A 17,852-nucleotide genomic window follows, 5' to 3' on the forward strand; every position below is an offset into this window, starting at 1 on the left:
GCGTTTTTTTGACACTCCGCCAAGCGCAAAAAAGCTACATGCAGCGTTCCATCCGCCAGGCAGATGCAACGCAGCGTTGGCTGACTGATTCAACGCAAGGCCATCCATTCCTATCCGTAGCTAATAGAAGTCTATGAGGAATAAAACGGTTTCCTGCAACGGTTACCGTAATTCCTCAAGGCGGCGGATAGCGACGGATGCCGTTCAACGCAAGTGTGAAAGCGCCCTAATAATGTTGCATCAGTAACACTCCGATATACCAAAATATAAAAGTTAAAAAAAAAATGCTACAATTGCTGTTTTTCAGTTGCATCACTTATTTTTTTCCCCAAAAAATTTGCTTGAGAAAAACTTCAACCCGCCTCATAAACAACCACACGACCTCACGCAACTTCTTTGCTGGACAAAAAAAAATCCAAAAAGTTATGGTTCCCACAAAATGGTGACAAAATCATTTTTTATTTATTTATTTTTTTTACAAAATTCAATTTTTTTTTAAGCCTCTAAAATAATGGAAAAAAATATATACCGGTATGCTTGGTATAGTAATCGGTGCCTTGTGAAGAATCGCATTACCAGGTAATTTTTACTGCACAATGAATGTCGTAAATAAAAAAAAAAAGTCAAAATTGCATTTATTCATCATTGCACCTGATTTTTTTTTCTATTTATTCAGTTAATTTTATAGAAAAATTAATAGTACCAATCAAAATGACAAGTCTCACGGCATAAATCAAGCCCTTGTGTCTATGCCGACGGAATGCTAAGAAATTATAGCTCTTTATCGAAATGGAGGGGAAAAAAATAAAGAGCAAAAGGGAAAAATCACCCAGGTCTTAGGCCATGTGCACACGTTGAGTATTTTGTGAGGTTTTTACCTCAGTATCTGTAAGACCATGTTCACACTTTGAGTATTTGCAGTATTTGTAACCCAAAACCAGGAGCCCACTCCACTATTAATAATTTGGTCGGCCCAGTGCACACACTGAGTATTTGGTGAGGTTCTTACCTTGGTATCTGCAAGGCCATGTGGACACGTTGAGTTTTTAGGTTTTTACCTCAGTATCTGTAAAGCCACGTGCACACATTGAGAAGTTAGTATAATACTTCAGTATCTGTAAAGCCACGTGCACACATTGAGTAGTTAGTATATTACCTCAGTATCTATAAGGCCACGTGCGCACGTTCAGTATTTGGTGACTTTTTACCTCATTATTTGTAGCCAAAACCAGGGGTGGGACAATGAGAGGAAAAGTATAATAGAAACACAGGCACCACTTCTATATTTTTTTACCCACTCCTGGTTTTGGCTACAAATACTAAGGTAAAAGTCATGAAATACTCTATGTATCCATGTGGCCTTACAGATACTGAGGTAAAAAGCTCCCTAAATACTCAACATGTGCCACATGGCCTTAGGCCTAAAACACACTTCCGCAAAAAAAACGTCTGTATGACATGGTCCGTGTTCCGTATTTTTGGGGCATTTCTCCGGTACGTATGGTATCCGTGTGATGGCGTATGCGAGCCGTGTGTGCGTGTGGAATGTCTGTATTGAAATAAAATACGTACGTGTGCTGTGCGTGTGCTGTCGGTTTATAAAGGCCCGCATTCTTACCCAATTAATGTTGTTAATCATTCATCATGAGATCCTGGTGTTGTTGTTTGCCATTAATTGACCTGGTAGATTGGTAACAAGTGTTTCAGATTTTGTGATGAAAAACGGACACGGACGATACGTGCTGAACACGGACATACTCCGTGTGCGGTCCGTGCAGGCACAGACCCATAGACTAAAGCGGGTCCGTGCCTGCGTGTTGCTGGCCAAAAACGGACATGTCGTCCGTGTAGAAAAGCGCACACACGTACTTACGACACGGACACACGTTCCGTGTGATTTTACGTGCGTGTGCCATCTACCATTGAATAACATAGGTCTCCGTGTGTACGTGTCTCCGGTACGTGCAAATACGTACCGCACACGTACAAATTACACGGATGTGTGTTGCCGGTCTTATAGATACTGAGGTAAAATACGGACCAAATACTGAACGTGTGCACGTGGCCTTATAGATACTGAGGTAGAAGGCTCACTAAATACTCAACTTGTGCACGTGGTCTTAGGCCTGTGCCACAGTCACATGAAAATCACGCACATGCCACGAGACACTATTTTCCTTGCGTGTTGCGTGAGGTAAGTACGTGTCTCCAGTACGTTCGGTCCACGTGTGCTATCCGCGATAACACACGGAGAACAGGTAATTTGCATACTCACGTGGTCCTTGCTTCTGTCCAGGGTACTGATCTTCGGCTCCAGCCACGCCCACTCCCCGCTGATGCTGCTTCCGAGCGGAGGGGCGGAGATTAGCGCCCACCTCCTTTACACGCTCATAATGAGCGCCGGCCGACAGCAACAGTTTACTGCGGAAGATTCTGCATGGATTATGGAGTTGAGTATGTGTTTTTTAATTTTATAATGACACGTGTTTCTCCGGTGCGTGTCACACGGGACCGCATCCACACTACATCTGTGTGGTACGGGGGCGGGCCGTGTGACACCCGTGATGCCGGAAGATACGTGGACATGTCGGCCGTTTTTAAACACGCACAAACATACAATCCACACGGACACACGTTCCGTGTGGATTTACGTTAATGTGCCTGTTACCATAGGGTAACATTGGTCCACGTGTGTACGTGTCTCCGGTATGCGAAAAAACTGTCAAACACGAACTGGAGGCACGAACGTGTGACAGAGGCCTTACAGATACTGAGGTAAAAAGTTCCCTAAATACTCAAAATGTGCATGTGGCCTTACAGATACTGAGGTAAAATAATGACCAAATACTTAATATGTACATATGGCCTGAAGAGGTTATCCACTACTTTTACATAGATGGCTTATCCTTAGGATAGGTCATCAATATCTGATCACTCGGCATCCCCCACCGATCAGCTTTCCTTAGTGCCGATTGTAGCCCGGAGCTGCTTCGTCTTCTTATAGCAGTCGAGGCCCAACACTGCACATTTGCTTCCTAGTACCTGGCCGGGGTCGCTATCAGTTGACTGGGGACTTCCAGAACTGAGCATTTCTGGCCGCCAGCGGCACCGAGAACAGCTGATCGGTTGGGTTGCAGGGTGTCGGACCCCGGCCAGTCAGACATTGATGACTTATCCTAAGGATAGGCCATGAATGTAAAAGTAGTGGACAACCTCGTTAAGCAGAAATGTCTCAAGAAATGACCCGTTGCTTCTTTTTAGTGCATGTTCACACTGGTTTTTTTTTACCTTTGATATTTATAACTTATCTGAATCATTAATATCATATGACTTGACAAAAAGTTCAATGGCCTGAGCTCAGTTCCCCACTCCCCCAAGGTTCTGCTGCAGTTTGTGTATCTATAGGGGGTGCAGAGAAGGTTGCTGTGCCCCAGGCACAGGTGTCCGAGGGGCCCAGATTCCTGTCTGCCACCAAAGTATTATAAATGGCACATGGTGTGGACCTAGGGAGACAAATTTTACAAAGTTACGTCTCCACATGCCTCCAATACATAATGCTTCTTATGGAGGGAGATTTTTTTTTCTGGAGTGTTTTTACGGATCAGTGGGATAGCGGACGACAGACCCGCTAACAAACTTTAAAAAGGTTGAGCGTCGCTGCTTAGTTCCGTATGTGGGGAGAGAGTGGCGGTGATGACGCTGCGTCAGCACATAGGTGCCAGGACACATGGTCAGCGGGTGCTTTCTATTTAGCGAGTGGTGCTGATGACTTGTGTCTGCACAGAGTCTACAGGATGCGTGCTTGGTCACAGCTATCATGCCCCTCTCCTATTCATTAGAACAGGACAAATGTCCGTGCAGATATGTGCTGACCAAGCGCCATCATGTCCCCATGTGTAAGTTTGCAATGTCTAAAAAGCCCTTTAAGCAATGGCATATTTTTATTTTTATATATACAGTGATACCTCGGTTTTCATTGACATCGGTTATCGATGGTTTCGGTTTTCGTTGATTTTTTTCCACTAAAAATTTGCCTTGTTTTTTTATTTGTTTTTGTCTGCATGCCCATGTGACTATGCTGCTAATTTTCCAACAACAAAGGGTGATCCATACGTTACACAAGTTAGGACAGGAAATGGCACCATATCAAAAATATGTAAGTAGACTACACCCCAAACATGCGATATTTGTAATGAGAGAACTAGGGGAAAACGTAGTCCTGGTCATATAATGACCATCATCAAAAATACGGCAAATGCAAACTCCTTGAAAAAATATATCAAAGCTTCAATTCATATTTAGGTTTTTGCAAGAAGACCCCGAAGAAAAATCACAGAGAGCCAATAACCACATATGGCAGAGTGTATACAGTTGTTTTCATATTCATCAACCACACAGATATTCAATAGGGTCATTCCACATCAAGTGGACCAGTGGTCCCCACTCAACCTTCTCCGATTTTGCTGAAAATTTGTAAGGATGTACATGTATGTTTGAAGAGAGGTTCTGTAAATTTTTAGGGCAGATCTCAAATACATTGGGCACTGTTGACCTTTCACTGGAGGCCCCCCCAAGGCTGCGGCTTCAGCTAAGAGGATTTTGCAAACTTTGGCACATAGCCATTAGAGTTCTATACTGGCTATGATGCTGAACTTTGGCATACTAGCTCAACTTTTGCTGCTAAACACGATAAAATTATTACCGGCTATGACAAAACAATATTTCGGCCGCAATTTTGTGTCAAATTAGCTTGTAAAACGCCTCGCATAAAATTTATGCCTAACTTTGCCCATCTATAACTCAAGACCAAAAACCAATAGTAACTGGTGCTTTGCCCTGTACACCAAACATCTTCATGACTTTGCATTGCTGCAATATCACGGTCAAAGCATATGTATTTGTGGAAATATTCACACCCACATATGATGACAAACTTTAAAATAACGAATTTTACCTATTTTTAGGTCAAATTTCTCAAAAAGGGTACCCCTAAAATATATTAATTCTGATATCATTAGAAAGAGCACATTTTTCTCTACAAGGATCATTGTTTTTTTTTTTTGAGTCTCTCAGTTTAAGAAAAGAAAAATGCTACTGAACATGGTGTTATTTATTAATACGCAATGAATGGTAACTGCACTATTCAAACCCTTGCGTTGGTCCATGGTGGTTATACCACAACCAATTCCCTAAGAATTGGTATTATAATCCTATTAAGAATTGTAATAATGCTGTCTTTCGATAATTGGCAGCCCCATCGCCTAGGAGCCATGGCCGATAGCCGTGCAAGGCCAGCCGCGGGCGGTCTCTTTATCGCAGGTTCCGAAGCCTGAGGGTGGGTGTCTTTGCCTAGGATCCCAAGCCTAATATTGGGTATCTTTTGTTGGTTCCCAAGCCATAATGTTCAGTCTAAGTGAACAAGTCCTTATAAATTTTCAGCAAAATCGGAGAAGATCGAGTGGGGACGATTTTTAAAACTGGTCCACTTGATGTGGAATGACCCAATAATTTATAAATAGATGTAATGTACATGAAAAAAAGTTGATGCAAGTGTGAAACAAATGGTAAAAAAAAGCACACTTGTCCTATATACAGATACAAATCACAGATTTCATTTGTCAAATACATCATCACTTTTCCTGCTGAAGTACAAAACTCAGCTATATCAAGGTTTCCACATAGGAACTCCCACATATTATATTATTCCAAAACATTTTGAAATCCATGAAGCGATCCCATAGCAATATTCACTCACCCATAGCGATTAAAGATGCCCAAGATAAACGTGCCCCAACGCGCACGTTTCGATATCTTCCTAGAAAAAAAAAATAAAAAAGGGTGATCAATGTATTCACCTGCTCTGTGTGGTATTAGGTGAGTATCGCCCCACTCATCAGTTTCAAAATGTATGTAAGAAATGTAAGATAAAATGTATTTATTCTTTATATTAGTATTTTATATTAATTTAATACTCATTTAATATTAATTTCTTATTGTTTTTAGTATTAAACACTATCTTTATTCCCTATAAAATGTTTTTGTATGTATTTTAGAGTGTCAAACTAATTAATTGAATTTACATTGATTCCTATGGAAATAATTGCCTCGGTTTTCATTGGTTTCAGTTTTCATTGATTGTATTCAGACGGATTATCAACGAACACCGAGGCATAACTGTATATACAGCTCTGACAAAAATTAAGAGACCACTACAAAATTGTCAGTTTTCCTGATTTTTCTCTTTCTATTTTTAAGTAAAATGTAAATTGTTCTTTTATTCTATAAACTACTGACAAAGTCTCCGAATTTCCAAGCAATACATTTTGTATTTATTTTCTGAAAATGAGAAATGGTCAAAATAACAAAAAAACCCAGTGCTATCAGACCTCAAATAATGCAAAGAAAACAAGTTCATAATCATTTATAAACAACAACACTAATAATGTTATAACTCATGAGGAGTTTAGAAATCAATATTTTGTGGAATAACCATGATTTTTAATCCCAGCTTTCATGCGTCTTGGCTGCTTTCCACCAGTCTTCACACTGCTTTTGGGTGACCTTATGCCACTCCTGGTGCAACAATTTAAGCAGTTCTTTGTTTGATGGCTTGTGACGATCCATATTCCTCTTGATTACATTCCAGAGGTTTTCAATGGGGTTTTCAATGGGGTTCAGGTCTGGAGATTGGCCTGGCCATGACAGGGTTTTGATGTGGTGGTCATTCATCCACACATTGATTGACCTAGGTGTGTGGCATGGTGCCTTGTCCTGCTAGTAAAATAGTCCTCAGAGTTGGGGAACATTGCCTGAGCAGAAGGAAGCAACTGTTCTTCCAGGATACCCTTGTATGCTGCTTCATGCATACGTCCTTCGCAAAGGTAATCTCTGATGAGTCTAATTTTCAGCTTTGCCCAACACCTGGTCGTCTAATGGTTAAACGGAGACCTGGAGAGGTGTACAAGCCACAGTGTCTTGCACCCACTGTGAAATTTGGTGGAGGATCGGTGATGATCTGGGATGCTTCTGCAAGGCCGGAATTGGGCAGATAATATATAAGATTATCATATAATATATAGGATAAGTCGTTAGCAACACAAGAAATATACACAAAAAAAACCCCAACTAATAATAATAATACCCCTTCTAAGGCTAGGCGAGAAATTTCGAAATGTCCATCATAAAAAGGGGTTACAGCAGAGCCACATCTGAAATAAGTGGAGGTTGAGCAAACACAGATGAGATTGTGAACATTATTCCATTTGTTTGGAAATTATGCCTCATCCTAAAGATATTCGATAACTTCCGAACTGCTGGGATCCCCACCTATCCTGAGAATGGGTCTCAGCTGAACCACATCCGAAAAAAGGAGAAGCCAAGCACACACACCCCAGCTACATTCCTTGTGGGACTGATTGAGATGGGAAGTCTATGGATAAGTGGAGGTCCCAGCGGCTCAGAAGTTATTGAATATCTTTAGGATGGGGGATAATTTCCAAACTGAAATGGAATAATGTTCCACGATCATGGTCTCATCTGTGTTTTCTCAACCTCCACTTCTGTCACAGGTGGTTCTACTGTGCCCCATTTTTATGATGGGAAGTGTCAAATGTTCTCGCCTCTTCTAGGACTTCTCATCTTAATCAGTCCCATAAGGAAGGAATGTAGCGGAGGTGTGTGCTCGGCCTCCTCTTCTCTCGGATGTGGTTCAGCTGAGCCCTTTTCTCAGGACTGATGGGGATCTCAGCTGTTTGGAAATTATCAAATATCTTTAGGATAGGGGATCATTTCCAAACTGAAATAGGAAAATATCCAATGTTCCCTTCTGATCTGTGTTCTATGTACTGTTGTGAATAAAATATGGCGATAAGAGGTTTTCGCTCCCACCTAGCCAGAATCCTACTCCACACTGATGAGGGGCAATACCCCGAAACAGCTGTCTGTGGATGGATACCTGGCCTTAGTATTTCCCTTGTCATATCCTTAAACTCGTCAAGAGTTGGATATTGACTGAAAGGGCCACTTAATATGGTGGTTATGGTGGTCTCCTAAAAAGAGCCACTCCTTGGCTAGGTCCTTCCCGGAGGGATATCTGTTTTTTTTTCCGTGTCGAGACTCCTAACAGAGGCTGCACGGACCTTTTTTGATTTGATAAGAAGTTTTCACATCATCACATTCTAGTTTTCTTTACATTTTACAACAACGTCCCAACTATTTTTGCAGTTTGGCTCGTACGCTGAATCTTTTATGTGTGGTCACCTATTTCTCTGTCCAACTTTTATGTCTGTCCTGTATATAACTTTCTGCTTGCCTAGAATGAAGGAACGCCGGGCACTGTTTATACGGGAGAAATCCCGGCTGTATATTCCAATAAAGCCAAGTAATGGTTGTGCTTTTTGCATTTTTAATATTTGTAGCTCCGCCACACTGCTTTTCATATATGTGAATTACATGGACATTGCAGCCAGCAAACCGCCCTCCCCTTCCCCCGACGTTTGATCATTTATGTTTTATTTCTGAGCAGAAAACGAAATAATGGCACAAACCGGATTCCTCACAGTAATTGCTGCCTACAAAGTTCACCATACATTGAAGTGAAGGCCAAAACATTCCCTGCCATTTGTAGGCGATTACACGGGTATTTGCATTAGGACTATAGCGATGACGGGCAGTGGGTGATAATTACATGCTGCGCCCAATGTGGAAGCCAAGCCGTGACCTGATACTGACCCAATATCACAAGATACATCTCGTTACTGCTAAACACAATTAGTACAAGACTCCATTGATTACACTACATAGACTGTAATCTGTACCTTACATATTCCGGACATTATAGATACTGGGATTTTAGGGTCTCCCACTTTCCAAATCCAATTTTAGATTAGGGCGAGGTGTCACATAGCATGAAGATCTGTGCAATATTGGAACATTGTACCTATTGCAATATTGCAACTGCTTGGCTAGTGTTACAAATATATTATTTGCGGGTTTTTGGTCAGAGGTCACATTCATCTTTCAGCAATAGTCATCGATGTTAGGGCTCAACCACCACAAAAACCTAAAAAAAAATCCCCAATCAGCATAGGGTTAAATTAACCATAAAAACAATTTGCCCCTAGGGCAGGGGTCGGGAACCTTTTTGGCTGAGAGAGCCATGAACGCCACATATTTTAAAATGTATTTCCGTGAGAGCCATACTCACCAGAGGGGAGCGGCGGTGATGGAGCCACTCTGAAGGACCCAGGAGGCAGGGTAGGCGGTGCTGCGGGCACGGACGAGGGGGTGTCGCGGCTCAAGAGAGTCAGTGTGTGGAGGGTCGGCGATACTGCTGCGGGCTTGTGGGTTTGAACGGTGGCGGCCGCCATTGATTTGCCGGCTGACTGCTTTGAATCTCCCGCAGTTGACAATATTGACTTCAAGAAAATGGCTATGGCCCATGCGCAGATTGACGTAATAGACTTCAAGAAAATGGCCACGGAGTCCTATCTGTGCATGCGCCGCTTCCTGCCATCTTTTTGCAAAATTTGGTGCAGAAAAAATTCTGCACCAAACAATTGACTTGTCAATTTGTTTTAGCATTTTTCCTATCAGAATGCAAAAAAACCCGCAAAACTGGGGCAAAAAACTCACGTTTTTTTTTCCGCAGCGTTTTTCCTGCCAAGAGATTCAGTTTTAGGTGCAGAAAATCTGCAATCAAAACATGAGAACGTATTGTAAGCGTCCGTAAAAAACAGAGGTCACAACTGCTGTACATTTTGGTTTTTTTTTTCAAGGACCCATAGACTTTCATTGCCAAGTTTTGTCCAATATTCGGATTATCATCCCTGAATCTGTAAGGTTACATTCACACATTGAGTATTTGGTGAGGTTTTTACCTCAGTATCTGTAAGGCCATGAGCAAACGTTGAGCGTTTGTGTTTTTTACCTAAGTATTTGTAGTCATAACCAGTGGTGGTACAATGAGAGGAAAAGTATAATAGAAACATGGGCACCACTTCTGTATTTTTTACCCACTCCTGGTTTTGGCTACAAATAATGAGGTAAAAAACTCACCAAATACTGAATGTGTGCACGTGGCCTTATAGATACTGAGGCAAAAATGCTCACTAAATACACAACATGTACACATGGCCTTACAGATACTGAGGTAAAAAACGTACTAAATACTCAACTTGTGCATGTGGCCTTATAGATACTGAGGTAAAAAATTCACCAAATACTGAATGTGTGCACGTGACCTTATAGATACTGAGGTAAAAAACTCACCAAATACTGAATGTGTGCACGTGACCTTATAGATACTGAGGTAAAAAACTCACCAAATACTGAATGTGTGCACGTGACCTTATAGATACTGAGGTAAAAAACTCACCAAATACTGAATGTGTGCACGTGACCTTATAGATACTGAGGTAAAAAACTCACCAAATACTGAATGTGTGCACGTGACCTTATAGATACTGAGGTAAAAAACTCACCAAATACTGAATGTGTGCACGTGACCTTATAGATACTGAGGTAAAAAGCTTACTAAATACTCAACGTGTGCACGTGGCCTTAGGGTATGTGCGCACTAGGCGTTTTTTTCACGCTGCGTTTTTATGTGCGTTTTTGTCTAAAAAAACGCACCCGCGGCTAAAAAACGCGGCAAAAACGCATGCGTTTTTGCCGCGATTTGGTGCGTTTTTTGCTGCGTTTTTGCTCACTGCGTTTTTAATCAGTGCACAATGCCATTAAAGATTGTTGATGAAAAAAAAAAAAGGTCTGATGTCATTTCCTTCTTCAAAATGTTCATTGTATGCAGGAGAGCAGACAGCTGCAGAACTAGTGTATGCAGGAGAGCAGACAGCAGCTGCAGAACTACAAGTCTCAGCATCCTCCATTCACTAGTGTATGCAGGAGAGCAGACAGCAGCTGCAGAACTACAAGTCTCAGCATCCTCCATTCACTAGTGTATGCAGGAGAGCAGACAGCAGCTGCAGAACTACAAGTCTCAGCATCCTCCATTCACTAGTGTATGCAGGAGAGCAGACAGCAGCTGCAGAACTACAAGGCTCAGCATCCTCCATTCACTAGTGTATGCAGGAGAGCAGACAGCAGCTGCAGAACTACAAGGCTCAGCATCCTCCATCCAGGACTGTATGCAGTTTTTTGCCCAAAAAGAAAAAAAAAATGACATGGGCTTCGCCATATTTTTGTATGCTAGCCGGGTACAGCAGGCAGGTACGGGCTGCCCCCAACCCCCAGCTGCTTATTTGTACCCGGCTGGGAACCAAAAATATAGAGAAGCCCTTTTTTTTAATTATTTCAGAAATAATTAAAAAAAAAAAATGACGTGGGCTTCGCCTAATTTTTGAGTCCAGCCGGGTACAACTAGGCAGCTGTGGATTGGAATCCACAGTGCAGGGTGCCCATGCTTTCTGGGCACCCCCACTGCGAATTGCAGTCCGCAGCCACCCCAGAAAATGGCGCTTTCATAGAACCTCCATCTTCTGGCGCTGTATCCAACTCTTCCAGCTGCCCTGAAGCCGGGTGGCTAGCCGTGTAATAATGGAGTTAGGGCTAGCTGTATATTATCAGCTAGCCCTAAGCCCGAAATTCATGGTGTCACGCCAATATTAGACATGGCCACCATGAATTTCTAGTACAGATAAAAAAAAAAACACAACACACAGAAAAATATTTTTATTAGAAATAAAACACAACACAATTAGTGACTCCATCTTTATTGAAATAAACCCCCCTCCGCAGTAATCCTGGGTCAGGGTCCCGCGCCGTCCAATCAGGATCCAATATCATCTGATCGGTTTGCTGGAAGGCATACCGATCAGATGATCTGTCAGGTTCAAGGATGTGAATCCCATCACACATCAGCTGATTGTATAAAAGCCGATTATACAATCAGCTGATGCATCAGTAGAAAAAAAAAAAAAAAATAATACTCACTTATGTGTTGTGCTGATTACCGGCAGCTCCTGGAGCGATCGATTGGACAGGAGTCTGATCCCGTCCGATCGCTGCAAGAGCTGCCGGTAATCAGCTGATGAAGTCCCCTGACAGCAGGATCAGCTGATAGCCGGCCGGGCGCGAAAAAGCCGGCGAGACTACGATCAGCTGATGCGTCAGGTGACTGCATCAGGTGATCCACCGCCAGGTCCTGCAAGCAAGGTCCTGCCCCGGGGAGACTGCACACAGCCGGAGCGGCGGTACCGAGACAGGGGCTGGGAGCGGGCATGGCACCGGGACCCTGCAGACAGGTGAGTATATATGACATTTTTTTTTTTCTACTGTTCACTTTTGTTTTCGCCGCTGCCTCCACCTCCCGCCCAGACATGGGCCGCACGGAGCTGACATGCACAGGACGGGAGGTGGAAGCAGCGGTGACGGTACCGGGAGGATTCACGTTTCTGTGTTTACCAACAGAAGGAATCCTCTTCCTGTACACGTCACTGTAGTGCCCACCCCTTGCGTTTATAGCTGCGTTTTTAGTCATAGAAACGCGGCTATATGCGTTTTTCATTGCGTTTTTAACATCTCATTGAATTCAATGGGTGAAAAACGCAGTGAAAAACGCAGAAATAATTGACATGCTGCGTTTTTGTGGTCACCACAAAAACGCAGCTAAAAAAAAACGCTGTGTGCGGACAGCACTTATGAAAACCCATTGACATTGCTGGGGAAGCAATGTCACTGCGTTTTCAGCACAAAAACGCGGTAAAAAACGCCACTAAAAATGCGGCAAAAACGCCTAGTGCGCACAAGGCCTTACAGATACTGAGGTAAAATACTGACCAAATACTCAACGTGTGAATATGGCCTAAAGAGGTTGTCCACTACTTTTACATTGATGGCTTATCCTTGGGATAAGGGAAGATAAGCAACAAAATCGTGAGTCAAAGATTTGTCAGTAAATGAGCCGAGGCTAAAACAAGAATCAATTAGTTAATGCAATAATGAACCACAGTGAGAAAAAACTATAACTGGCAACTCACAGCAGTAAGCACATGTATTCGATTATGTGTGATAATAACCGTGATATTTTAGGGTAATTTAATGGAACCTGAGCTCTGATTTACCACTAACACAATTGTCTCTTAAATCACAGGGATTAACATGACCCATGATGTTATGGCGTGGATTATGTAAAGAAGGGCTCCAGCTATGTATGGTACAGACTCATCGCTGTGCTGGAACACATTCACGGTAAGTGGTGTATGTATCGCGGGCCATAGCTAATAAGTGAGGAGCATTTGTGACACCCCCTCTGTCATTGCACCCCCTACCTACCTGGATTCTGTATAAGTAGTATATACTGTAGGTGTTATTTGCTCCCTGCACTGAGGCCTTTCCTAATATCCCCAACATAAATGAGACATTATTATGGTAAGTGGCGCACTTAATACATACTGACGTCATATTGAGTTCTCTTTAAAAAAACATTTTTTAATGACATGGTAGTAAAATATATGTATTTTATCCTACCATTATTTTTGCATTTGGGTTTCATTAAAAAAATGTTGCTTTTACAGCCTTTTTGGTTTCCCTGCACATTCAACTTTGATGTGGTCCGTGGTCATAAATCAGCTGAGAAGAGGTCAGAAAAATTTGAGAGTGTTAGAAACTTTCCTATTGGGCCATCAGAATGAGCTCACTGACAGATTCTCAGATAACTCATTCTGCAGCCAGTAATAGACAGTGCATCACAGAGGCAATAAATGGCAAATGGAAAGGATTTCATGATTTTTAGCCTAAAATACAAAATGCATGCAATTAAGAAAAAGAATATTGTTCACAAAGGAAAACAACTGGTTTGACAATTATGAGATCTCATTAAATTAGTTTCTGTAAAATTACAAACTGTTTAACAACAAGTTTTCCTGACACATCAGTTACAGTCCTCCATAGAACTTTATGAGCACTAACTGTCATCTCCTATCTCAGTAATGGCAAAATGTGAATTCACTGAAATCAAGTTAAAACTCTGAATTGAGAGTGAAATATCAGTGCAGAAGGAGAAAGAAGCAGATTTTTATGATAACACATATTGTAAAGTTTCCTATTTTGAGATGCACTGTTAATTTATATATTTATACATATACATATATACAGTACAGACCAAACGTTTCGACACACCTCATTCAAAGAGTTTTCTTTATTTTCTTTATTTATTGTTTATGACTCTGAAAATTGTAGATTCACACTGAAGGCATCAAAACTATGAATTAACACATGTGGAATGAAATACTTAACAAAAAAGTGTGAAACAACTGAAAATATGTCTTATATTCTAGGTTCTTCAAAGTAGCCACCTTTTGCTTTGATTACTGCTTTGCACACTCTTGGCATTCTCTTGATGAGCTTCAAGAGGTAGTCACCGGAAATGGTTTTCCAACAGTCTTGAAGGAGTTCCCAGAGATGCTTAGCACTTGTTGGCCCTTTTGCCTTCACTCTGCGGCCCAGCTCACCCCAAACCATCTCGAGTGGGTTCAGGTCTGGTGACTGTGGAGACCAGGTCATCTGGTGTAGCACCCCATCACTCTCCTTCTTAGTCAAATAGCCCTTACACAGCCTGGAGGCATACAGTTAGGTCCAGAAATATTTGGCCAGTGACACAATGTTCGCGAGTTGGGCTCTGCATGCCACCACATTGGATTTGAAATGAAATCTCTACAACAGAATTCAAGTGCAGATTGTAACGTTTAATTTGAAGGTTTGAACAAAAATATCTGATAGAAATTGTAGGAATTGTACACATTTCTTTACAAACACTCCACATTTTAGGAGGTCAAAAGTAATTGGACAAATAAACCAAACCCAAACAAAATATTTTTATTTTCAATATTTTGATGCGAATCCTTTGGAGGCAATCACTGCCTTAAGTCTGGAACCCATGGACATCACCAAACGCTGGGTTTCCTCCTTCTTAATGCTTTGCCAGGCCTTTACAGCCGCAGCCTTCAGGTCTTGCTTGTTTGTGGGTCTTTCCGTCTTAAGTCTGGATTTGAGCAAGTGAAATGCATGCTCAATTGGGTTAAGATCTGGTGATTGACTTGGCCATTGCAGAATGTTCCACTTTTTTGCACTCATGAACTCCTGGGTAGCTTTGGCTGTATGCTTGGGGTCATTGTCCATCTGTACTATGAAGCGCCGTCCAATCAACTTTGCGGCATTTGGCTGAATCTGGCCTGAAAGTATATCCCGGTACACTTCAGAATTCATCCGGCTACTCTTGTCTGCTGTTATGTCATCAATAAACACAAGTGACCCAGTGCCATTGAAAGCCATGCATGCCCATGCCATCACGTTGCCTCCACCATGTTTTACAGAGGATGTGGTGTGCCTTGGATCATGTGCCGTTCCCTTTCTTCTCCAAACTTTTTTCTTCCCATCATTCTGGTAAAGGTTGATCTTTGTCTCATCTGTCCATAGAATACTTTTCCAGAACTGAGCTGGCTTCATGAGGTGTTTTTCAGCAAATGTAACTCTGGCCTGTCTATTTTTGGAATTGATGAATGGTTTGCATCTAGATGTGAACCCTTTGTATTTACTTTCATGGAGTCTTCTCTTTACTGTTGACTTAGAGACAGATACACCTACTTCACTGAGAGTGTTCTGGACTTCAGTTTATGTTGTGAACGGGTTCTTCTTCACCAAAGTAAGTATGCGGCGATCATCCACCACTGTTGTCATCCGTGGACGCCCAGGCCTTTTTGAGTTCCCAAGCTCACCAGTCAATTCCTTTTTTCTCAGAATGTACCCGACTGTTGATTTTGCTACTCCAAGCATGTCTGCTATCTCTCTGATGGATTTTTTCTTTTTTTTTAGCCTCAGGATGTTCTGCTTCACCTCAATTGAGAGTTCCTTAGACCGCATGTTGTCTGGTCACAGCAACAGCTTCCAAATGCAAAACGACACACCTGTAATCAACCCCAGACCTTTTAACTACTTCATTGATTACAAGTTAACGAGGGAGACGCCTTCAGAGTTAATTGCAGCTCTTAGAGTCCCTTGTCCAATTACTTTTGGTCCCTTGAAAAAGAGGAGGCTATGCATTACAGAGCTATGATTCCTAAACCCTTTCTCCGATTTGGATGTGAAAACTCTCATATTGCAGCTGGGAGTGTGCACTTTCAGCCCATATTATATATATAATTGTATTTCTGAACATGTTTTTGTAAACAGCTAAAATAACAAAACTTGTGTCACTGTCCAAATATTTCTGGACCTAACTGTACATTCGGATCAGGCAGAGTATTAAATAAAAGCAGTAGTATAATCCACAATCTGATCGGCACTCCACCCCACCTTGCGGGGGACTCATAGAATAAATAATCCAAACTCAAAGATAATCCCGGCAGAATGTTAATAAAGGACTGAACAAGCATAAAATCTAGTGAGTAGTGGGATTTTGTTTGATTGTAAATAGAAGCAATTACGGAAATGTGAACACTGAGTGCACAAAAGCTGAAAACCCCCGACTATTCCATTAGTATATCAATACATAAGCTAGAATAAGCCACCTGTCATTCCGGCGTTCGCAGCCATTATGGAGAATTGTGTTTATTCCCTGAAACATAATTGAGTTTCCTTACCACACACATTGAGAGGTTAAGACATTACCCTATTACCTGTGTTTTTGAACTTTGGGGGAGAGACTGATGTGCCACAGCGAGGATGTAAAATCTTCCAGATGCTCGAAATATTGGAACTGAACTCGTGACCCCAGCGTTACCCGATACCATTGCGATTATTTACCGCCTTTAGAATAATTGATCAGATCCCACCTAGGCTTTAAATTGCTTCCTCATTAGATTACACAAGCGGTGTCAAAGCCAACCCTCGTCTCCAGAGTAAAACCCTATGACCCTATTACTTCCTCGGCCAGATGGCCATCCCATAACTGTCACTCATATACGCACAAGGGCCCAGGAATGACCAGTACGCCGCGCCTCGTGTGGATTAGCCGGGAGTCTTAAGGATATATTCCTTACACCATGCGATCGTAGATGTTTTGCACCGACCATTCCCCTCGAGAGTGGTGTCAACAATAGATAAAGGTGGCTGCTCTTTGTAAAGATGTGTGGGAGGATCAGCACTTTAATAAATTCTGGGAATTCCTTCCAAGGTCTCCGCCAGGTTTCTTGAGTGATTTATACATTCTACATTACTGCTTAAAAAAAAAGCAAACCTATAGGCGCCCCATGTTATTACAGACTTGTCCATTTCTGCGTAAATCAATTTTTTTTTGTATCCCACATCATACATAAATCTGTGTATAATATAGAATATAGTAAGTCAGCACTGGCCAACCCATAACGTTCACTAAAGGGTGACGGAGGGTTGATCACCCAAGTTGTAGATTTGGGGATTTAAAGGGCTGAATGTCGAACTAATGAACACAACTTTCGTGACAAATTTGCATGTAATTCTCCTTTGCTTTATGTGGTTTTTTTTTTAAGTTTAGTTTTATAAATTGAATGCATTATGGCTATTTATTTAGAGAGGTTCTCCAGTACATTGACATTCACGGGCTATCCTTGGGATAGGTCATCAATGTCTGATCGGCCGGGGTCCGACATCCCACAACCCCCCGATCAGCTGATCTCAGTCCCGGCATTGGCATCAGACAGCCGGAACTGCTCAGTTCTGGAGCTGCCCCGTCTTCTGATAGCAGCCACTGCCGGGTACTGCTCATCTGCCTCCCATTTAGGCTATGTGCGCACTAGGCGTTTTTTTCACGCTACGTTTTTTTGTGTGTTTTTGTCCGCAAAAACGCACCTGCGTTTTTACTGCGGGGGCGTTTTTTGTGCGATTTTTACCGTGTTTTTTGGCTGTGTTTTTGGCTGCGT

The 17,852-nt window shown here is 42.1% G+C and overlaps 1 protein-coding gene across 3 annotated transcripts in view; it reads left to right on the plus strand.

Annotated features, from left to right (window-relative positions):
* The window catches only part of DNAJC4 (DnaJ heat shock protein family (Hsp40) member C4), a 352,301-nt gene that overhangs the window by 312,145 nt on the left and 22,304 nt on the right, over nucleotides 1-17,852 (plus strand). For 2 of the 3 annotated variants that reach the window (XM_075325952.1, XM_075325954.1), the window contains exon 2: nucleotides 13,109-13,206. In XM_075325952.1, coding sequence (XP_075182067.1) covers nucleotides 13,124-13,206 — 83 coding nt within the window. In that variant the 5' untranslated portion in view covers nucleotides 13,109-13,123. Of the gene's footprint in view, nucleotides 1-13,106; nucleotides 13,207-17,852 lie in introns of all 3 variants that reach the window. The other variant, XM_075325953.1, reaches the window with a different exon arrangement.

The sequence above is a fragment of the Anomaloglossus baeobatrachus genome, chromosome 10 (assembly GCF_048569485.1).
Source record: "Anomaloglossus baeobatrachus isolate aAnoBae1 chromosome 10, aAnoBae1.hap1, whole genome shotgun sequence".
Taxonomy (NCBI): domain Eukaryota; kingdom Metazoa; phylum Chordata; class Amphibia; order Anura; family Aromobatidae; genus Anomaloglossus; species Anomaloglossus baeobatrachus.